This window comes from Panthera pardus, unplaced genomic scaffold, assembly GCF_024362965.1.
Source record: "Panthera pardus isolate Hobbes unplaced genomic scaffold, ASM2436296v1 HiC_scaffold_8, whole genome shotgun sequence".
In the NCBI taxonomy this organism is placed as follows: domain Eukaryota; kingdom Metazoa; phylum Chordata; class Mammalia; order Carnivora; family Felidae; genus Panthera; species Panthera pardus.
In genome coordinates, this window is record NW_026527013.1 from 79,023,801 (window position 1) to 79,047,988 (window position 24,188).

General features: G+C 40.7%; 1 protein-coding gene across 5 annotated transcripts in view; it reads left to right on the top strand.

The window, feature by feature from the left end:
• Nucleotides 1-20,733, top strand: part of PUS7 (pseudouridine synthase 7) — a 57,249-nt gene extending 36,516 nt beyond the window's left edge. For 2 of the 5 annotated variants that reach the window (XM_053897450.1, XM_053897451.1), the window contains 9 exons: nt 58-186; nt 1,066-1,191; nt 9,739-9,800; nt 10,901-11,061; nt 12,046-12,172; nt 13,421-13,522; nt 15,990-16,119; nt 17,397-17,488; nt 18,033-19,135. In XM_053897450.1, coding sequence (XP_053753425.1) covers nt 58-186; nt 1,066-1,191; nt 9,739-9,800; nt 10,901-11,061; nt 12,046-12,172; nt 13,421-13,522; nt 15,990-16,119; nt 17,397-17,488; nt 18,033-18,169 — 1,066 coding nt within the window. In that variant the 3' untranslated portion in view covers nt 18,170-19,135. Of the gene's footprint in view, nt 1-57; nt 187-1,065; nt 1,192-9,738; nt 9,801-10,900; nt 11,062-12,045; nt 12,173-13,420; nt 13,523-15,989; nt 16,120-17,396; nt 17,489-18,032; nt 19,136-19,605 lie in introns of those variants that run through there. The other 3 variants (XM_053897452.1, XM_053897453.1, XM_053897454.1) reach the window with 3 other exon arrangements.
• The last annotated feature ends 3,455 nt before the right edge of the window (nt 20,734-24,188 follow it).

Below are 24,188 nucleotides of genomic sequence, written 5' to 3' on the forward strand. Positions count from 1 at the left end.
AGTGAGGCAGTATTTCATGATCTCTTTGTGTTCCTTTTTTTATTTTATATTTTTTAGAATAACTGCTCAAAGACTTGCCCACTTGAACAAGTGCTTGATGAACTTTAAGCTAGGGAATTTCAGCTATCAGAAAAACCCTCTGAAATTGGGAGAGCTTCAAGGGAACCACTTCACTGTTGTCCTCAGGTAAAGAACTGCAGGTAGGAATGCAGACTAGAGGGTCTTGCTGGAGCACCTCACGTCTGTTTGCACCAGTGATCAACCCAGGTGAGCTGGCACTAACAGGTGTGGCAGGAAAGGAAGGCAGAGCAGAGCCCCATAGGGCCGGGAGAGCAAGTACTGCTGGAGTATTTGTACCAACGCCCCCTCACCTCTCAGAACTCAGCCCTTCCTTTGGAGAGAAGCTGTCTGCTTCCAACACAGGGTTTAAAGATCAAGAGGCTGTGCTTCCACCTACATGCAGTACCTGGATGGGCGCACTCACAGACACAAGAAATAGAGTAGAGGTTACCTGGGGCCTGGCGTAGGAGGGGGAAAGGAGAGCTATTGTTTAGTGGGTACAGAGCTTCCATTTACAATTTAAAAAAAGAAAAGAGTCCTCAGGAGGTAGAGAGAAGGCTACCGGGGATAAGGGAAAGGCAGGGAGGAGCACCTGGCTGGCTCAGTAGGAAGAGCATGTGACTCTTGATATCGGAGTCATGAGTTCGAGCTCCACGTGGGGTGTAGAGATTACTTAAATAAAACTTAAAAAAAAATTTTTAATGTTTCTTTATTTTTGAGTGACAGTTTGAATGGGGGAGGGGCAGAGAGAGAGAGGGACATAAAATCTGAAGCAGGCTCTAGGTTCTGTCAGCATAGAGCCTGATGCCAGGCTTGAACCTGTGAACCGGGAGATCATGACCTGAGCTGAAGTCAGACGCTTAACCGACTGAGCCACCCAGGGCAGCCCTAAAACCTTTTTTAAAAAAAGGGGAAAGGCATGGAAGCTAAGCCATATCATTTATGATATGTATCCATGAATGTGTTTCACTAAATTTTTTTCTGGGAAATTTGGGCCCTTAACAGAAATATAACAGGAACTGATGAACAAGTTCAGCAAGCCATGAACTCTCTCAAGGAGATTGGGTTTATTAACTACTATGGAATGCAAAGATTTGGAACTACCGCTGTCCCCACATATCAAGTTGGAAGGTTTGTATTTCATTCCTTAACTTTTGTCTGAAAGAGCTCTCATAAAAAAAGAAGAAAGATTTTTTGTTGCTGTGATTTTTAAATTTATTTTAATGTTTATTTATTTTTGAGAGAGAGACCGTGAGTAGGGTAGGGGCAGAGAGAGAGGGGAAACACAGGATCCGAAGCAGGCTCCAGGCTCTGAACTGTCAGCACAGAGCCCGACACAGGACTCAAACTTATAAACCATGAGATGATGACCTGAGCTGAAGTCACACTTAACCAACCGAGCCACCCAGGTGCCCTGTTGCTGTCATTTATAACTATTCATGTCTGGGCCAAATGAACCAGTGTATCTCATCAACTGATCCATAATATCCTTCTAATTTTTTTGTGTTTTAAGATAATACATGTACATGGAAAAAATAAAAATACATCAGTGTTCAGAAGGGTATAACCCAAAAAGTAAGTTTTTCTCCCATTGGGGATTCTGTTTTTAGTTTTTTTTTATAGGTAAATCTTGGCTCAGTACAATAAGCAGTTGGGTGACTGCGACCCAGAGTAGCCTGACAGAGATGGTGTAGTTTGTGATCTCTGTTAACAAGCACTTCCCAGTTTATTAAACTTACATCTCCACTCTCCCACCTTTAAAGACAGTGGCATAGGATATAAATTGCGTGGTAAAATTTATTTTAAGAAATCTGATTCTCTTGGGGCGCCTGGGTGGCTCAGTCATTTGAGCATAGGTCATGATCTCACTGTTCATGAGGTCGAGCCCACATCAGGCTCACTGGTGTCAGCGCAGAGCCCGCTCCAGATCCTCTGTCCCCTTCTCTCTCTTCCCCTCCCCTGGTTATACTCCTTATCTCAAAAATAAATATTTAAAAATTAAAAAGAAATCTGATTCTCTTTTAGGCAGTAAATAGGGAATCCCTCTAGGGTAAGGTAGGGTGGGGATCCCATCAATAAACACTTAGACTCTCGGCGTTATTCGAGCTCCATGTTGGGTGTAGAGGTTACTTAATAAGTAAGTAAATTAACCTGAAAAATAACTAAATACTTGGTTTCATAAACCTAAACTTGTATATGCTGCCCTGCTGTCCTGTAGACTGTGTTACATAAAGTAATCATTCTCATGGGAGTTAGGATTGTAGAGGTTATGAGTTGGTGGTAATCTGAGAGCTTACATAGTTTGCATTCTTCCTTGGGTTTCAAACCCCTGTTGTAGCAAAGGTGAAATTTAGGCTTGGGGTTTGCTGGAGCTCACCAGTTTTCCTCCGTAGTCCTAGGAACAGAGGACTTTTCTGGACTTCCAGTGCATGGTTGCAGCAGCCGACTACACGAAGTTGCATCTGTTCATGTGTTTTTAAAAACACAACATGATAAAAATCTGTGATGTAGTATTCCTCTACCTCTAGGCAGTGTTGTAAAAGTTAAAAGCTCAGGCAGTAAAGTCAGACTTGGGTTTTGAGCCTCAGACTATTCATCTGTAAAATGGAGGTCATAATACTAACCCCACAGGGTGGTGAAATGGAAATGACATGGTGTCTATGCAGCATCTATTTCTATGCCTTAAATACAGTAAGTGCTCAATAAGCAGAAATAATATTTTATTTGAGAGAGAGAGAGAGAGAGAAAGAATCTTGAGCAGGCTCCATGTTCACCGTGGAGTCTGATGCAGGGCTCCATCCCATGACCCTGGGATCATGACCTGAGTCAAAATCAGAAGTCAAAAGCTCAAACAACTGAGCCATCCAAGCATCCCCAGAAAGTAATATTTTAAAACTAAAGCATCCTAAGCACAGAAAGAATTTTTGCCAAGAAGAAAACTAAAGTAACTGGTAATCATTATTATTAGATAATAAATGATGATGTTTTCAATCTTGCTAAATGGCCAAAGGACATTGATAAAGATAGTGAAGATGTTAATTGTATTATGGGACAGAATATTTAAGGAAAAACTGTATCAACTTTTGAATTTGTAATGAATTTGGCAGAAGAACAGCGGTGGGACCCTGCAAATTTTGTACTCCAAAGGTAGTGTAAAATGATTAATGAAAATGAGGTCAGATTTATCAAAAATATAAAGGAGCAAAAATTGCATGGCATGCCTTAAGTATACAGTATGAGTATACAGTGCATTTAGAATCCCAAATCAACAGCTTCCACAACATAAGAATATTTCCTAGCTTCAAAGAAGCCCACTGTTACCATCATAGGAAAACAAAAACAAAAAACAAAACCCTTAGTTTCGAGTTTTGGAAGGGTGACTTCCATCCAGGATTTTTAAAGAACTCTTACAAAGCAAAGACACAAGGACAAATGACAGTCTAAAAACGGGCAAGTGAGAGGCACCTCGGTGGCTCAGTCTTTTGAGTGTCTGACTCTTGATTTCGGCTCAGGTCATGATCCCAGGGTCTGTGACAAGCCCACATGGAGCCTGCTTAAGATATTCATCTCTCTCTCTCTCTCTCTCTCTCTCTCTCTCTCTCTCTCTCTCTCTGCTTTTGCCCCTCCCCCACTCACATACACGTGCACACTCTGTCTCCAAAAAAAAAAAATAACTAAAATAAAAACAGGTGATCTGAGTAGACATTTCTCCAAAGAACATAGATTAATGGCCAGAAAGCACACGGAAAGATGTTCAACATCATTAGGGAATCACTAATCATTAGGGAAAAGCAATTTAAAACCCCAATGAGCTATCACTTCACATCCACTATGATGGCTAAAGTCAAAAAGACTTACAATAAAAAGTGTTGGTGAGGATGTGAAGAAATTGGAACCTGCATGCCCTGCTGGTAAAAATGTAAAATAGTACACCTATTTTGGATAACAGCCTGGCTAGTCCTCTACACCAAGTACCGTATAACTCAGCTATTGCACTTCTAGGTATATACTCAAGAATTTGAAAACGTGCGTCATACAAAAGTTTACACCAATGTTTATAGCAGCCAAAAAAAGGGAAACGACCCAGATGTCCATCAACTGATAAATGGATAAACAAAATGTGATGTATCCATACAATGGAATATTATTCAACAATAAAAATAAACGATGAGCACCTGGGTGGCTCAGTTGGTTAAGCCTCCAGCTCTTTTTTTTTTTTTTTAAGTTTTATTTATTTGCAAAGGGAGAGAGAATCCCAAGCAGGCTCTATACTGTGACCACCACATGGGACTCAAATCCACCAACTGTGAGACCATGACCTGAGCCAAAACCAAGAGTCAGAAGTTCAGCTGACTGAGCCACCCAGGTGCCCCAAGCCTCTGACTCTTGATTTTGGCTCAGGTCATGATCTCATGATTCGTGAGATCGAGCCCTGAGCTGGGCTCCAGGCTGGCTATGGAGCCTGCTTAAGATTCTCTCTCTCCTCCTCTATCCCTCCCCCACCCCCCTTAAAACAAAGGGACAATAAGAGAATGGAGTACTGATACTTGCTACGACATGGATAAACCTTGAAAACATGCTAAGTGAAAGAAGCTAGTCACAAAAGGCAAAATACTGTAGGATGCATTTATATGAGTTATCCAGATTACACAAATCCATAGAGAAAGGAGGTTGATTAATGGTGCCTAGGTCTGGGGGAGGAGTAATAGTGACTGCTCATGGGTGCAGGATTTCTTTTTGGGTGATAAAAATGTTCCAGAATTGATTGTGTAACGTTGCACAATTCTGTGAGTATACCATAAGCCATTATATTGTGTACTTAAATGGATGAATTATATGGATACATGAATTACACCTAAGTAAAACATTTTTCTTTAAAGGTGTAATAAATCTTTGCATATATGGTCAAATAACAAGGATGACAAGACCATTCAATGGTAAAGGACTGTCTTTTCAATAAGTTGTGTCGGGGAAATTGGGTATAAACATTAAAAAATGAAGTTGGACCCTTATCATACACCATTTACCAGAATTAATATAGATCAAAGACCTAAACATAAGAGCTACAACTATAAAATTAGAAGAAAACAGGGGAAAACCTCATGACATTTGGTTGCCAATTTCTTGGTTATAACACCAAAAGAAAAAAATAGGTTGGACTCCATAAAATTTAAGATATTTGTGTATAATATCCAGATGGCTAACAGACACATGAAAAGATGCTCAACATCACTCATCATCAAAATACAAATCAAAATACAGACAGAAATACAAATCAAAAACATGATGGGATACCACCTCACACCTACCAGAATGGCTAGAATTACACAAGAAGCAACAGATATTGGCAAGGGTGTGAAGAAAAACAGGAACCCTCTTGCATTGTTGGTGGGAATGAAAACTGGTGCAGCCACTCTGGAGAACAGTATGGAGGTTTCTTAAAACTAAAAATAGAACTACCCTGGGGCGCCTGGGTGGCTCAGTCGGTTAAGCGTCCGACTTCAGCTCAGGTCACGATCTTGCGGTCCGCGAGTTCGAGCCCCGCGTCGGGCTCTGGGCTGACAGCTCAGAGCCTGGAGCTTGCTTCCGATTCTGTGTCTCCCTCTCTCTCTGCCCCTCCCCCGTTCATGCTGTGTCTCTCTCTGTCTCAAAAATAAATAAACATTTAAAAAAATTAAAAAAAAAAAAAAAAAAGAACTACCCTATGATCCAGCAATTGCACTATTAGGTATTTCCCCAAGGAATACAAAAATAAAATTCAAAGGGGTACCTGCACCCCAGTGTTCATAGCAGCATTATCAACAATAGCCAAACTATGGAGAGAGCCCAAATGTCCATTGACTGATGAATGGATAAAGAAGATGTGGTGTATATATATGTACAATGGAATATTATTCAGCCTTCACAAAGAATGAAATCTCACCATTTGCAATGATGTGGATGAAGCTAGCACATATCATGTTAAGCAAAATAAGTCAGAGAAAGACAAATACTATATGATTTCACACATATGTGAAATTTAAGAAACAAAATAGATGAATGTATGGAAGGGGTGGGGGGAAGGGAAGAGAGGCAAATAAACCACAAGAAACTCTTAATGATAGAGAACAAACAGGGTTGATCGAGGGAGCTCCGTGGGAGATGAGATAGATGGGTGATGGGTTCTAAGGAGAGCACTTGTGATGAGCACTGGGTGTTGTATGGAAGTGATGAATCACTGAATTCTCCTTAAACCAGTATTTCACAGTATGTTAACTAGAACTTAAATAAAACTTAAATTTAAGAAAATAAAAAGTTTTTGTGTCCAAAGGACACTATCAACAGAATGAAAAAGCAACCCCACAGAAGGGGAGAAAATGTTTGCAAATTATATATCTGAAGAGGGGTTAATATCCAAAATATATAGAGTTCCTACAACACAACAACAAAATAACCTGATTTAAAATGGGCAAAGAACTTGACCTTTCTTCTAAGAAGATATATTTTTTTAAATTTTTGTAACGTTTATTTTTGAGAGAGACAATGTGAGCAGGGGAGAGGCAGATAGAGAGGGAGACAGAAAATCCGAAGCAGGCTCCAGACTCTGAGCTGTCAGCAGAGAGACTGACGGGGGACTTGAACTCACAGACCGTGAGATCATGACCTGAGCTGAAGCGAGACACCCAACCGAGCCACCCAGGCACCCCTCTTCCAAGAAGATACATTAATGACTATTAAGCTAATAATGAAAAGATGCTCAGTATTACCAATCATTAAGGAAATGCAAATCAAAATCACAATGAGATACTATATACCCATTAGAAATGCCATTAGTTAAAAAAAAAGACAATAAAACAAGTGTTGAACATGTGGGGAAATGGGAACCCTTGTGCGCTGCTGGTAGGAATATAAGTGGTACAGTCTCTATGGAAAATGATACGGTGTCTCTTCAAAAATTAAATGTAGAATTAGCGTATGGTCCATAAATTCCATTTATGAGTATATACCCAAAAGAAGTGAAAGCAAACACTCAACAGATATTTATATGCCTATGTTTTTGAGCACTGTTCACAATAGTCAGAAGAAGGAAGCAACCAACTTTCCATTAACAAGTGAATGCATAAACAAAACATGGTACATAGATACAATGGAATATCATTCAGCCTTGACAGGAAGGAATTTGTGACACATGCTACAAGATTATAAGACCTTTATGCTAAATTAGCCAGTCACAAAAGGACAAATAACTAATTCCTCTTACATGAGGACCTAGAATGGTTAGACGTATACGCAAGGTGGAGTGCTGGTTGCCAGGAGCTGGGAGGAGGAAGAGATGGGAATAATGTTTAATGTGTGCAGAGTTTCAGTTGAGGAAGATGTAAAAGTTCTGGAGGCAGGTAGTCCTGTTCACGGCAATATGAACGTACTTCGTGCCATAGAACTGTACACTTCAAAGTGGCTAAAATGACGAGTTCGATGTTATATGTATTTTATACAATTTTTTAAAAAAGGAAGGTAAATAATAGGGCGGCTGGGTAGCTCAGTCGGTTAAGTGTCCAACTTCGGCTCAGGTCATGATCTCACGGTTCATAGGTTTGAGCCCCTGGAGCTTGCTTCGGATTCTGTGTTTCCCTCTCTCTCCGTTCTTCCCCTGCTCGTGCTGTTTCTCTCTCTCAAAAATAATAAAGATTTAAAAATTTTTAAAAAAAGGAAGGTAAAGAAAGAGAACATAGGAAAAGTAGAAAACATCTTAATGTGTAGTGGGCCAGATAGAATGGCCTATTGTAACCAAATCTGCGAATATTTAATATGGCAGTGTATATGGAACTTGCATGTATATGGTGGCATCTTAAACTTTGCCATATATTGTACCACTTGTTGGCAGACTTGTTCTGCCAAGGGCCACATAGTAAATGTTTTAGGCTTTGTGGGCTGTGGAGCGTTCATAGAACGACTCACCTCCACTGTTAAAACAGTGTGAACCAGTCATACACAGTGTGTAAATGGCTGAGCGCAGCTGTTTTACAATAAAAGTATTTACAAAATCAAGTGGCCAGCCAGATAACAAAGGTTTTTGAATAAAGACAGCTCCTTCTATGATACCTGGCAGACCAATGCCTAGTCCTGAGTTAGAACTCTCTTCTCTTGAGAGGTGTTGCAGATAGCCTAGCCAGCTACATGTGTCACCCAGGAGAATCTTTAAAGACTGATAGAGCATGGCTTGTTCCAGGAATGCAAGGATGGCCAGTAGTAGAAAATCTGTAATGTAATTAATCACATTAGTGGATAAGTAATCCATATGAGCACATCATTGGATACCAAACAGCATTTTATACACTTTAATATACAAAAGTATCCTGTATAGGTTAACTTAAATATGAAAAATTAAAACCCTAGTTAACTAAAACTAAAATTAATAGGTATTTCTATATTCTTATGGTCAGGAAGGCCTCTCTAAGCATAACTCCCAAGACCAAATATCTTAACAGAAAAAAATTGCAGATATGATAGGCAAAATAGATTTTGCAAGGCAAAAGATAGTACAATAAAAGTTAAAGAAAAAATTGTGTACACTTATAGATGTATCAAGAAAAGTCATGGGGGTGTCTGGCTGGCTCAGTCGGTGTAGCACGTGACTCTTAAATTTCAGGGTTGTGAGTTCAGTCCTCATGTTGGATATAGAGATTACTTAAAAATCTTTTTTTAAAAAGTCATGAAAAATACATTCTAAAGTGTTAATTTAGGGGCACCTGAGTGGCTCAGTCAGTTAAGTGTCCGACTTCGGCTCAGATCATGATCTCGCGGTCTGTGAGTTCAAGCCCCGCGTCAGGCTCTGTGCTGACAGCTAGGAGCCTGGAGCCTGCTTCTGATCCTGTATCTCCCTCTCTCTCTTCCCCTCCCCCACTCACACTCTATCTCTAAAAATAAATGAACATTTAAAAATAATAAAGTGTTAAATTAGATTACAGGTAACCTTTCTTATGTACTGTTTAATTTTTAAGAAGCATGTATAACTTATAATCAACAAAAGTAAAGATGTTTCCATTTGGGCCAGAATAATAGGGAAGGATAAAGTGTTACTCTTTGTCTAGGCAAGAAGGTATTTAACACAGGGGAGAAATTTCTTGAGAGGCTTCAAATAAGTTTTAGTATAGATTTGTACAGATACCATGTTTAACGCTTAATGACTTGGTAGTATTTACTATTATAGCTTTTAAAACCTGTGACATAAGGGGCATCTGGGTGGCTCAACTGGTTAAGCGACCAACTCTTGGTTTTGGCTCAAATCATGATCTTGTGGTTCATGGGATCGTGCCCCGAATCAGGCTGTGTGATGACAGTGTGGAGACTGCTTGGGATTCTCTCCCCACCCTCTCTCTGCACCCACCCTCCCTCTCTCTCGCTCCCTCAAAATAAATAAACATTTAAATAAATAAATAAAAATAAAAGTTGATGTGATGTTAAATGTTAATAAGTAAACATTCTTAATTTTCTTCTCTCGAGTTCTTTTCTCATTTACATTTGAAACCTATATCATTAGTTTTTCAGCTTATTTTTAAGTTTAATAAAATATATAGAATTAACACAATTTTTTACTCCACAAATTTCAGCATATAAAATTTATCTTAATGCAAAATTAAAATAATGTAAAATTAAGTAAAAAAAAATTAAAGTAAAATAAATGCTGTTTAATTTTAGAGCTATATTACAGAATTCCTGGACTGAAGTCATGGATTTAATATTGAAACCCCGTTCTGGAGGTAAGAATAAAATTCATGTTAATGAAAAAAAATAGAATATCTTGTTAGGTATTTGTGGAATTGCTTTGAATAAAAAATATCTGTGTATATTAGGTAGGTATTTCAGAAATTTTAAAAATTGTTTTTGGGGCGCCTGGGTGGCTCAGTCGGTTGGGCGTCTGACCTGAGCTCAGGTCATGATCTCCCACTCTGTGAGTTCCAGCCCCGCGTCAGGCTCTGTGCTGACAGCTCAGAGCCTGGAGCCTGCTTCAGATTCTGTGTCTCCCTCTCTCTCTGTCCCTCCCCCATTCATGCTCTGTCTCTCTCTGTCTCAAAAATAAATAAACGTTAAAAAAATTTTTTTAATTGTTTTTACAGTAAAATTAAAAGGATAGTTTATTTTTTCACAAATTTTATGTATATATTTGAGATTTATAATTTGTATCCTGTGTTTATTTAGCTCTCTAGTTCATCTAATATATTAATTCATAAACAAATATATTTCTTTTGCCCCATACACTACTAAATCCCTGAACATGCAGGAATCCAAACACATCTCACTTGTGGTTAATTTGTTAAAGCATAGTGTAGTAGAAATTAAAAACTGGGCAAAAAGTGTTGAAGATTTTAGTTTGTTAGTTACTTTCCAGAAAGTACGTCTAAATTCATATCATCTAAAAAATGATTTAAATACTACTTTACAAATTATCAAAATATTTAGTCCCTTTGGGTAATTATTCATTTCCAAATTAAAGAGATAAAGTTGCCTACTTTTAAGGAGAGTTCCTATCAAATTTGCCAACACAGTAGAAAAAGAGAAAGGAGAAAAGGCTCCCTGGGTTTTGTCTTCTGTTAAATCAGCCGTGATAAGGGGACAGTAATGGACTTTCAATACTGGAGGTGGTGGGGGGGCTAATATCAACGAAGCTGTTTCGTTCTGTACATTCTCCCCGTCCCACCTTCTCACCTCCTGACAGGTATTCTCAATGAGCAGAATCTGTTCAGAGTACCTGTGTTACAAAGAGCATTTTCTAATTTTGTGTTCTCTAGGAAGCGCGTTAAAGTTACGGAAATGCGTCCATTTCATAAATTGTTTTAACACAACTTTTTTCTCCCCCCAGCTGAAAAGGGCTACTTGGTTAAGTGCAGGGAAGAGTGGGCGAAGACCAAAGACCCAGCTGCTGCCCTCAGAAAACTACCTGTCAAAAGGTGTGTGGAAGGGCAGCTGCTGCGAGGACTTTCAAAATATGGAATGAAGAATATAGTCTCTGCATTTGGCATAGTGAGTGCTATTTGTGAAGTCAGGCAAATGACTTGAGGTGGCTTAATGCTTTTTAAATTTTACCTTTAAATATTTTACTAAATTTTAGAAGAGCGGAAGGTAAATAAGGATCCTTTGGTGATCTCGGAGACGTGTGTTACCTGAGTGATCCTTGTGTGTACCCTGAATGGTGACGAGGGAGGGTGGTGGGTGTGGGTGGCGTTGGCAACAGTTATTCACATGGAGGGCTGAGAAAAGCATGAAAGTGGTAAATACTGCCTACAAGGAAATTTAATTTAAATCCAGTATCTTGCTACTTGAGAAATTCAGAATCCATCTTAGAGTGCACTTCTTGATCATTGTCCAGCATCGGGACTGTAACCTGCCTCAGTAAGAGGTTGCACGGGAAGCGCCCAGTGATTACATTTTAGTTTGGTTTCTTCGTGGTTGTTCAGGAGTGGGTACCATCTTGGCAAGTGTGGCCTCTGCCAGTGTTCAGATGGCTGTGATCCCTAGTGGACTAAAGGTTAACTCTTAAACTTAACGTCTCATTTACTCTTCCCCTGGTAAACAAGAAAGAATTTTTACTGCATGAAGTCAGTTATCAGTTCCATCATTCAGATTTTCTCCCTCCACGGCCATTAGCAGGAAGGAAGCACTGTTTGCTGTATAACTAACCAATGTGTGAATTTCTAGAGTTTGAGGGCGGTGTCTTTGGTTTAGGGTGTGAGCTCCACAGGACTTGCTTTATTTGCATGAACATGTGGGAGCTGCCGCCATGGAAGCTGACCATGAGCACCCCGTAGTCGGAGGAGTTCTGTCTCTAAAATTGGTTGCCGTGCATCAGTCGCTGTTGCTATAAGCCTTTAGAGAGATGAGATTTGAGCTACGAGCTTCTTGTTCTAGGGTCACCACTGAGCAAGTGGGAGGCCTGGGAAAGTACAGTACTTTTAATATTCAGAATATGTATTTTTTTCCTTGCCTGTTTTTTATCCTTCCCTCCAGATACCAAGAAATAATCGCTTAATGTATATTCATAGCTACCAAAGCTATGTGTGGAATAACATGGTAAGCAAGAGGATAGAGGAGTACGGACTGAGACCCGTCCCGGGGGACCTCGTTCTCAAAGGAGGTAAAAAGGCAGATATCCTCCTGACTCCACCAAACTAGGGTTCAGCCATTTGACACTAGTGCTTAAAATCCAGCCTGGCCACTGCTTGGGGAGGGTGGGGGGTGTCTAGTAAGGTTAAATGGAAAGGCATTGTAAGCTCAGACGGAACACTTTGCATTTGTATCTCTAGTCAAAATATGCATACGATTTGAGTAAGCGCCTGACTCTCTTCTGGGTCTCTGGGCCTTCATTTTCTTGGCTAGAAGAAGATTTGAATGAGATGTTGTCTTTAAGTCTTTTTCTAAACTTTAATCTGGGTCCAGCAAATACTCCTCTACACTTCTGGACTTGCCTTGGCGCCTCACTGTTTTCCGCCAGTTTTAAAGAGTTTCTGTAAGTCAGCGCTCGACCAGAGCTCACTTCACACGCGGGCCGTGACGTAACAGACACTTAGTGCGTACTCTGTGCCGGCAGTGTTCATAAAACACACAGCTGATCCCCTCTGATGCTGAGCCCCCACCTTGTGTCAGGCCTGTGTTAAGCCCTTTGCCTACCTCTTCTGGTTTAAAGCTCACAGTATTCTGTGAAGTGTTCCCTGTGTTCTTCAGGCAAGATTCACAAGATTCCACATCTGGTTAAAAAAAGAAAAGGCAGAGATTCAGAATCAAAGTCGGCCTGTTTCCAAAGTCAATGTTCTTCTGGCACACCCAGCCGCCCTTCTCCTGTCTGAAGACATAGCCTGTTCATCTACATGTATACCCAATAAATCCACTAAGGGTCCTGTTGAGAAATTTTGATTATCCTGGATTAATAGTTTTTAATCTCCTCCAATGTTGATTACATCCAGTGTGTTTTAATGTCCCATATGCCATCACAGTTCATCCTCTAAATGCAGACTGATTTAAAATTATTCTTTTATTAAAATGCATCCAATGGCGATAGCTTTCTAGATAGTATTTTGTAGGGTTGTTTAAAAAGGAGAAAGCAGCTTGTTTTTTTAAAGCATTATAAAAACATAAGGGTGCAGCTGAGAAATAAATGTTGTTTGTTTTTTTGTTTTTTGTTTTTTTGACTTTCCACTTGTTATGAATCCATGATTTTATTTCTTGGTTAGAGCAGAAAAGACAGAAAGGTACCTAACTTAATTTCCTTAAATTTTGTAGGCCACTCATCCTGTGTCAGCTTGCATATAATTTTTGAAGATCAAGCTCATGAAAATATCACCTATTTTCGTAGTTTTTCTCAATTTATCTGTGTGTCAATTTGCAGCTACAGCCACCTATGTTGATGAAGAAGATGTTAATAATTACTCCATCCATGATGTGGTAATGCCTTTGCCTGGTTTTGATGTTATCTACCCAAAGCATAAAAGTAAGTTCCCTGTCAGGGGAAAGTAGATAAAACAAAGCCTGACATGTTTAAACCACTTACCAGCCACCAAGAATAGAGAGAGGGGAAAAAATCAGTACTTTAAATATAATTTTAGGACTTTCATTTCTGTCAGACTTGAAAATGTTTAGATTTCAAACATTTATAAACTATGTTTACATATATAAAGTCTCCCTGAAAGGTATTCAAGTGGATAATTTTTTTTTATTTTTTTTAATGTTTATTTTTGAGACAGAGGGAGACAGAGCACGAGTGGGGGAGGGGCAGAGACAGAGGGAGACACAGAATCCGAAGCAGGCTCCAGGCTCTGAGCTGTCAGCACAAAGCCTGATGCGGGGCTCAAACCCACGAACCATGAGATCATGACCTGACCCGAAGTCGGACGCTTAACCGACTGAGCCACCCAGGCAGGTGCCCCTCAAATGGATAATCTTTAAAAAATTTTTATTTTTAGGTAATCTCTACACCCAACATAGGGTTCGAACTTAAGTACCTCAAGTTCAAGAGTTGTGTGTTCCACTAAGTCAGTCAGGCGCCCCTGGGTAATTTAAATTAAGAAACAAAATGGTGGAGGGGCTCCTGGGTGGCTCCTTCAGCTAAGGGGCTGACTTCTGCTCAGGTTATTATCTTGAAGTTTTGGGAGTTAGAGCTCCGTGTCAGACTCTGTGTGCTGGCAGCACGCAGCCTGCTTGTGATTCTCTCTCTCCCCCCCCCCCAACCTCTCTCTCTCTCTGCCCCTCCCTACTCACACTGCCTTTGTCTCTTTCAAATGAGTAAAAACTTAAAAAAACAAAAAAAAGACATCTTTTCTCTCGAGGGGTCAGAATGATTATTTTGCTTATCAATGTTATATTCCTTGTAACCATACAAGTTACAGAATGCTTAGGAATTAACACCCTTCTTTGATACTCCAAATACTGACAAAACTTAGTCATCTGCCACTTACATATTAATATAATCAGATTGCTGCGCTTCTAATTCTTATGTGAGGTTGACTTCACTGAGAGAAAGCAGAGAAAAGGAGGGGGGAATGAATAGGAGGGGGGAGGGGGAGGGGAACAGTCTGCCTACCCTATGGCACAGGGTAATGCCATTTAAGCCATAAATTCAATACAGCTTTTGACAAAGTCTGTTCCTGGAATCCTTGTGGCGAAGACAGGGGCTCGTAGACTGGATGGGCATGTGGATCGGTTACATATGCGCGCTTGGCATCCAGCAGTGCTCAATTTAGGGATCCCTCTTGTCTTATAGATATGTTGTGAGGGAGTCTTTCCTTGACCCTGGTCTACCCAATATTTTTTATGAATAACTTGAATAAGAAATCTGCAGGGCGCCTGGGTGGCTCGGTAGGTTAAGTGTCCAACTTCAACTCAGATCATGATCTCACGGTTCATGGGTTCGAGCCCCGCGTCGGGCTCTGTGCTGACAGCTCAGAGCCTATAGGCTGCTTCAGGTTCTGTGTCTCCCTCTCTCTCTGCCCCTTCCCTGCTCGTGCACTCTCTCTCTCTCTGTCTCAAATATAAATAAACATTTTTTAAAAATCTGCTTATCATGTTTGCAAGTTATGTTACCCAAAACTGTTAATACTAATTGTATAAAAAGTAAATTTTTTAAAAGAACTACAGAAGGCATTTAATAGAGTTAAATATAAATTCTTACTTCTGTAAAGGTCCAGCTTGATAGTAGTCTATATAAAAAGTATCTGGAGTTCTTATTGAACATCATTCTGCTACCCTGAGGCAGATGAAGGGTTTTGTGGAGAATACAGCAATGTCAGAAGAGGGACAGTTGAAAGAACGTGTGTGTGGCCTAAAGAAGATATGGCTTAAAGGTCCAGCACTTGTGTGAACATGTGAAAAAGGGCAGTTAACCTGCTGTGTTGCAAAGCAGTGAACAGAAGTTATAAAAAGACAGATTTCAGCTTGGAATAAGGAACTTTCTAACAATTGGGGAGCCTCACAAAGACGTTACCGTAAATGGCAACCTGCAAGCAAAGGCCGGGTGACTGTCTCTCTCAGGTGTTATAAAAAAGATTCCACATCAGGGGCGAGGGTGAGCCAGATTGTTTTCCCAGGTCTCTTATTTTTATACATTTATTTATAACTGCCTTCTTCAGGAATTGGAGGCCTCTGTACATGCTCTCTTCCAACTCTGAGCATGTATAAATTATAGGTTAATAACTTTTCTTGAAATGGCCTTTTATAGTTAGCTTGAGAACCTGACACCCCAGATACTGTGGCTGCTTATGAGAGATAACTTACAAGTTGCTCAAATCTAAGCTGGAGACATCTAGTCCTAGTAGTTAATCCCTAAATTTTGATTCTAGAGAACAGGCTGGATTATAAATGAGAGGGACTAATTTTGTTAGGATGCTATGAATTTATTTGTGGTCTGGCAGAAGGTGGCTTGCTCACATGCTGCATTCCAGCTAACTTTTTGTATCTTACAGTTAGCGAAGCCTACAGGGAAATGCTCACAGCAGACAATCTGGATATTGACAACATGAGACACAAAATTCGAGATTATTCCTTATCAGGAGCCTACCGAAAGATCATTATTCGTCCTCAGAATGTCAGTTGGTGAGTGATAGTCTGGAAGGAAGTAGAACTGAATTAGAATGTGAGATTTAAAGCTTTTGCATCACATGTTTATTGTCCAGTGTTGACAACCTGGCATAGAAGCATTACTTGTTGTTACTATTATCATTATTACTTCTACTTGCATTTTTCGATCATCAGGAAACAAACGAGTGTAAGTGGTTAAGTTTACATTTTATAGACCTCGCTAAATTATTGAAGATCTATGCAGAGTGGGGCGCCTGGGTGGCTCAGTGGGTTAAGTGTTTGACCTTGGCTCAGGTCATGATCACGCGTTCCGTGGGTTTAAACCCGGCGTCAGGCTCAGAGCCTAGAGCCTGCTTCAGATTCTATGTCTCCCTCTCTCTCTGCCCCTCCCCTGCTTGCACACATGCACGCGCTTGTGAGATCTCTCTCTCTCTCTCTCTCTCAAAAATAAAAATAAACATTAATAAAAAGGAAGAAGGGGCACCTGGGTGGCTCAGTCAATTAAGTGTCTGACTTCAGCTCAGGTCATGATCTCATGGTTCGTGAGTCTGAGCCCGCGTCAGGCTTTAAAAAAAAAAAAAGGAAGAAACATTTAAACTTTTTCCCTACTTTGAAAAAACTAAGAATTGCTTATAAAGCTATCCCTGAGCAAGCTACCTTTATTCCGAATTAGCTGTGAGTTTCAAACACTGATCTGTTTGTTTTAATATGTTCTGAAGAAAAAAACATACATGTATTAACTCATTTAAAATATTTCAGTATATTTATTTGATAATTTTCTAAAACTCAATTCTGTTTGATAATTTTAAAAACTAAATCCTGAATTAGTTGTCCATTGCCGGGAGATTCTCTCTCTTCCCTGTCTCCATCTCTGGGTTGTGGGATGAGGTTGGCCAGGTTGGATTTCGTCTTCCCCACCCCAGAGAGCTGTTTCTGGTGAGTAACACGGTGCTGTTAGAAGTGATAACCACCGTGGAGAAGATACAAATGCCATTACTAATTCACATCTTCACCAAGTGAAGTTTCCACCTACATAGAAAAAGAATTTCCATCCTAAGGAAGCATTTTATATTTTTTTTAACGTAGTCTGGCATCATTTCTCATCTTGTTGTATGATCATACAAAAGCAATACTTACATGTAAAATCTGGCCCTGTTCTGTTATTGAACAACTTCCCCTTAGAATTCCTTACACAGGCCTGTGTGTTTTTTCCTTTCTAAGAAAATGGTGATGAGCAGTTTTAGTTCCTTTCATAGAAGTTTGCATTCACACTTTATTTGTGTGTTTTGAAGGGAAGTCGTTGCATATGATGATCCCAAAATTCCACTCTTCAACACAGATGTGGACAACCTAGAAGGGAAACCACCACCGGTGTTTGCTTCTGGTAAGTTTACTCAGCCGTCAGCCCTGTGTCAACTTTGAAACGTTTTCTCAGACGAAAACATAAATTAAACCGCCACCTTCCACCTGCCCAGTGATTGCTATTTTGTGTTTTGTCATCTTGGTTTCGTGGTTATAGCTTGATGTCAGGTGATTAGAACAACAGATTTCACTGAAAATGAATGAACATTATGGTATTAGGTGGTTGAATATTTCCTCCCCCACTGAGTGAACAAAGGTGAGGGAATATCCAGGAACAGAGTCTAAAACATGAAATCTGCATTGTCATTGTCAACTTCTGGCTGCCATTCCCTCGTCTGTTTCCACCCTGTGCCCTTCTTGAAGGTTCCAAGTAGAATTACTGTCGGGATTCGGCTGGATCATATACTTCTGATCTCACTTCTACATTTTATTCTCTGAGGCCCCACGGGAGGTGGTGCCTGCAGAAGAGCCCAGTTCTTTCCTCTCTGTAGCGATTATATGACTCGCCCCAGTCTCTCTGCAGCTGCCTTCCTTTTCTGACCGTTCTCTTCTTTCTTGCCTGGCAGAAGGCAAATACAGAGCTCTGAAGATGGATTTTTCTCTTCCTCCTTCTACCTACGCTACCATGGCCATTCGCGAAGTGCTAAAAATGGATACCAGCATCAAGAACCAGACCCAGCTGAACACCACCTGGCTCCGCTGAGTCCTTTTTCCCCAGACGAGAACATGCAGATGGGTGTTTGCTGGCTTCTTGTTCATTTTTGTCTTAGTACAGACCATAGGTGTATTTTAGATCTTTGTAGCTAAAGATTATTTGTATTTTTTCAAGTTTTTATTAGCTTAATTTGCAATATTTGTACACATAATACAAATCCTGAGGATCCTAATTCTAGCTCAGAGAATATAAATTGATCAGAATATATTTCAGGTGCTTAAATCATAGTAAAACATCAGCTTTATTTGGCTTTATGATAATTTAAAAGGACTTTCGGTTTAAACTTGCAATTTTAAGTTTCGCTTCATTCTTAAAGGACGACATGAATTTTTCATGTAGCCATGAATGGAGTATGCAGCAATGCATTTTAAGAGAAAATGCAGCAAAGCAAATCTTGACTATGGATAAATAGACTGCCCCACCCCGCCTATAAGTACAGTACTCATGCTTATTTAAATGATGATAAAACATGTCCAGGTTATAGATGCAAAAGTGGCTGTCATCATCTAACTCCCATGCCAGGTTTAGGTAAGTGTGGATAGATCTTTTAGTTGCAGTAGCTTTTGCATTTATATTATCGTTGCCTTGTAGGACAGTTGCGTGATAGGATCTTTTTTCTCAGTGTAAACATGTGTCGCTATTTTTATTAGTCAAGGTGTGATTTTTACTCTAGGTGCCTTTTATGTTCAGAATGCTTTCCACTGGACTGGTATTTGTCCACAAGTAAATGACAGCAGAGAAGAAAACTTTAAACCTTTACAAAAGGGCTCCTCCGATCAGCAGCCTCACCCTTTGTCACCTTCGGCTTGGGTATTTCCGTTTCTGGCATTGTGCAAAACTTTTCTCTGGTGTGAAAGGCTGACTATGCCTTGCCAAGGATGTGTGACATAATTGCACCAGTTTTTATTTTCTACCATTTCTAGAACAAAATATAATAAATATTTTTTAAAACTCCTTTCTAGTTATGGGTGGTTTTTTTTTTAAGTTTATTTATTTATTTTGAGAGAGAGAAAGCACAAGCAGGTGAGGGGCAGAGAGAGAGAAAGAATTCTGAGCAGGCTCCACACTGTCAGCACAGAGCCCAACGCAGGGCTCAAACTCATGAACTGTGAGATCATGACCTGAGCCAAAGTCGGATGCTTAACCGACTGAGCCACCGAGGCGCTCCCTGTATTAGTTATGTTAATAAGTTAAATAAGTTATCTAAAACTGAGTGCAGATGAGAACCTTGGCCCAGACTGAGGGCAAGGCAATAAGTGATTGAGGGATCCTCAGAGATGGTGTCGACACAAAGGTGTGTGTCATGATCAGGTGTGAGATGTCATGAAAATCATACAGTTGAGTGTCCGACTGTACGACTCTTGGACAATGATGGACTGGATTCAAGGTTATTCTTACAATAACACCCCTCACTTGCTTTCCAGTGTGCTTTCTGGAGAGAAGAATGGAGAAGACCTTCTGTACCAGGGAGCATCACGCCATAGCTGTGTGGGTGACATTTGTCCCGTATCTGGTACTGGACAGTTGAGGACTGTTTTTCAGCCCTTGTGTTTTAATGGCATCCATCACACTACAGAGGTGGAAAAATATTAGAAATGTCATGGTAAATAGCCCTTTTAGCTGGCTGGTTTCTAAAGAATCTCTTACCCTACAAAAGCCAAATATATTAAATGTGTATTGGACTGTTTGTAGTTTCCAGTGCTCCCGAGTTATTTTCCTTCATCAGACTGATTAGTGAACATGCTTATTAAGGAGACCTAACTCTGCCTAATGCAAGTACAATCAGTAGTTCTGCCATTATAAATTTACGTTACCAGGAAAAAAAAAAAGTCCAAACTCAGAAATGTTCTCTTCATCTGAGAATACTTAGAGCTGTATAGGTTGAGTTCATTTTCCCCTGGCATTAGCCAACTAACAGTTTGTGCATGTTTCCTCTTAAATACCAGCTGGAAGATAGTGAATCAGGCAGAGTCTTAGAGCCTTTTTTTTTTTTTTTTAATGTTTTAGTTTTGGGAGCATGCAAGCAGGGAGGAGGGTACAGAGGATCTCAAGTGGGCTCTGTGCTGACAGCAGCGAGCCTGATGTGGGGCTCGAACTCACAAACTGTGAGAACATGACCTGAGCCGGTCAGACACTCAACCGACTGAGCCACCCAGGTGCCCCTCTTAGAGCTGTTTTGAGACTCTAGGATACTATCTAACTCCAGGAATCAATCATTGCCTTAGCAGAGATGTCAGGACATTTTATTGTTAACAAAGGGGGGGATATTTCTCTGAGGCAAGTTTACAAGCCTGAAAACAGCCTCATCCCTAACTACACCTTCGTTTGTAAGTTTTTGGCTAAAAGAAGTAACAAAAGACCGTTATTTTTTTTATTATGATATAAACTCAGCACTATTTAGTAATGGAAAAGTAAGCTAAATAGTCATACTATCAACTGATTTTATTCATGGTTTTATGTTGTAGAGGATAACTAGATAGTCATTACACAAATTGAAAAAAATATTTCCTGGTTGAGTCCAACCAAAAAATGAGCAGCACCTACAGTAGCACATTGGTACTTCAACCTTTGCCAGTTGTGGGGCTCCTGGGTGGCTGAGTCAGTTGAGCCTCTGACTTCGGCTCAGGTCACGATCTCACAGTCTGTGAGTTCGAGCCCCGTGTCGGGCTCTGTGCTGACAGCTCAGAGCCCGGAGCCTGCTTCGGATTCTGTGTCTCCCTCTCTCTCTGACCCTCCCCCATTCATGCTGTCTCTCTCTCTCTCTTTCTTTCTCTCTCTCTCTCTCAAAAATAAATAAACATTAAAAGAAAAAATTTTTAAACCTTTACCAGTTGTGCCAGCAACACATATTAGCACAAACTGGTCTTTGTCCTGGAATGCTCTTTGTGGCCAATTTTGCACTAAAAAAATAAGGATCTTTGTGGTACACAATAGAATATTTATATGTGTGTGTGTACGCGCACGTGTGTGTGCGCAGCCTCTACTGATGTGTGTATATGTCGTATTTTGAAATAAAAACAGTGTATCCGTGTCATTACCACACATGACGAGAGCTCAATGGAAGAACTCAGAGCTAGGAATGGCCGGGTTTTGCCCTTCATTAACTGAAGAGTACATAGCAGAGGATAACTTCATAGTTTTGTTTGGTGAAATCTGCTCTCCTACTTAATGGGGTCATATTCCTGTAGGCTAAAACTTCTCAGTTTGGGAACTTGCAAAATCTGAGGAAAAAGTATGGATGTTTCCAGGGGAAGGGAAGAAGACAAGTGTATACACATACACACACCCCTACACATACATAAAATACGTAAATAACTTTTTTATTTTAATATTTGTGTTTTGTTGTTTTTTTTTTTTTTTGAGAGAGAGAGCGTGTGTAAGCAGGGGAGGGCCAGAGATGGAGAAAGAGAATCCCAAGAAGGCTCTGCACTGTCAGCGCAGAGCCCGACACGAGGCTCGATCTCAGGAACCGTGAGACCATGACCTGAGCCAAAATCAAGAGACACTTAACCAACTGAGCCACCCAGGTGCCCCGATAACTTTTCTTTTTAATGTCTTGTTCATTTTTGAGAGAGTGCCGTGTGCAAGCAGGGGAGGGGGACAAAGGATCTGAAGCTGTCAGCACAGAGCCCAACGCAGGGCTCGAACTCACAAACTGTGAGGTCATGACCCGAATGAAGTTGGAGACTTGCCTGAGCCACCCAGGCACTCCTAGGTATGCTAACTTTTTATACAATTTTATGGGCTCTAGTGTTTTCAAATGAGACACCCCCCCCCCCCCACTCTAAGTTAGTGCTGTCCAAACTTTAATGTGCATGGGAATCCCCTGGCGGTCTTGTTACGCTGTGGAACGTACTTCAGGAACTCCAGGTGAAGTCAGAAATACTTTGCATTTCTAACAAGCTCGCAAAGGGTCCTATGCTGCTCGTCTGCACACCACCCTTGGGGAAGCAAGGCTCACACCTGCAGTGGCCAGTGCGGCAGCCACCAGCCACACATGCTTAATTTAAATGTGAGCTAACTAACATGTAAAATTCAGCATTCCGGTCGCACTAGCCGTAGTCCAGCTGCTCCATTGCTGTGTGTGTGGGTGGCAGCTGCTGTGCTGGATGGCACTTAGGTAACCAGTCTGTCATCCAGACACAGGAATCCATGTTGGTCAGGTGTGACACCAGCGACCCTAATGACCAAGGGCACCATGTTGAGCATGTGCAAGTGGGATGACCTTGCAGTTAGATCCGGGGCCCCTGTTGATGACTGAAGAGTTCCCACTTGACATAGATCACCCCAGGAGTGTTCCTGAAATTTGCTTCCATTTCCTGGCTTTCTCCAGGACCACCTGGGATCCTGTTTTCTCCTTTTCTGCCCTTGATTGCATCCAAACACCTTGTCCAAAGGTTTCCTTCAACCTGTCCTAAGGCTCTATGGCCTTGTTGCTCTATACGGGAAAATTATCCCCAAAAGAGTCTTAACTGCCGTAATTAAAAATGTTCCTGGGGCGCCTGGGTTCCTCAGTCGGTTAAGCGTCTGACTCGATACCAGCTCAGGTCATGATCTCATGGTTTCATGGGTTCAAGCCCCACGTTGGGCTCTATGCTGACAGCACAGAGCCTGCTTAGAATTCTCTCTCTCTCTCTCTCTCTCTCTCTCTCTCTCTCCCTCCCTCCCTCCCTCCCTCCCTCTCCCTCCCTCCCTCCCTCTCTCTGTCTCTCTGCCCCTCCTTCATGCTGTCTCTTTCAAAATAAATAACTTTAAAATTTTTTTCAAAATGTTCCTTCTTGACTGGCACACACTGTAGCTTCTAACGGAAGCAGAACACTAAAAAGCAAGGATGGCTAGAATCTGTGTGGTTTTGATGTGTAACAGGAGTACAGTAACACGGCGTTTCCACCTGTGCTGAAGACTGGCAAGTGGCCAGCAGGTAAAAGAGGTGGCACCAGGGAACAGTGGTGGGAGAAGTTATTCAAGGCCTTCGTCTTCTAATGCATACTATCTATCTGGTCAGAAGCTCCAAATGTTTCTCCAGAGCCATGCTGCCCAATAGAAATATAATGTGTGCTAATATGTTATTTAAAATTTTCTAGTAGCCACATTAAGATAGTAAAAAGATCCATTGATAGATGAAGGGGTAAAGACACACCTACAGGGGCACCTGGGTGGCTCAGTCGGTTAAGCATCCAACTTTTGGTTTCAGCTCAGGTCACAATCTCACGGTTTGTAAGATTGAGCCCTATGTCAGGCTCTGCACAGACAGTGCGGAGCCTGCTTGGGATTCTCTCCCCCTCTCTGCCCCTCCCCTACGTTCTCTCTCTCTCTCTCTCAATATAAATTAATAAACATTAAAAAAAAAAAAAAGACACATACAATGGAGTATTGCTCAGCTTTAGAATGAGATCTTGCCATTTACAACAACATGGATGGACCTAGAGGGTATTATGCTAAAGCGAAATGTGTCAGACGAAGACAAATACTATATGATTTCACTTACATGTGGAATCTGAAAAGCAGAAGCAGATCCATAAATTCAGAGAATAAACTGACAGCTACCAGTGGAGGAGGGATGGGCAGAAGGAATGAAGGAGTGTGGGAGGTACAAGTTTCCAGTGTTAGGGAAGGAATAAGTCCTGGGAATAAAAGGCACAATTTAGGAAATATAGTCAGTGATACTATAATAGCATTGTATGATAACACGGTAGCTACACTTGTGAGCAAAGCATAATGTATTGACTCACTCACTATGTTGTACGCCCGACACTAAAGTAACATTGTGTGTCAACTGTACTATAATTTTTAAAAAGTAAAAAGAGGGACACCTGGCTGGCTCAGTCAGTAGAGCATGTAACTCTTGATCTCAGGGTCATGGGTTCATGCCCTACATTAGGTGTGGAGATTACTTTAAAAAAAAATGTTTTTTTAAGTGGTATCAATTTTTTTTTTAATTTATTTTTTATTTTTTAAAATTTACATCCAAATTAGTTTGCATATAGTGAAACAATGATTTCGGGAG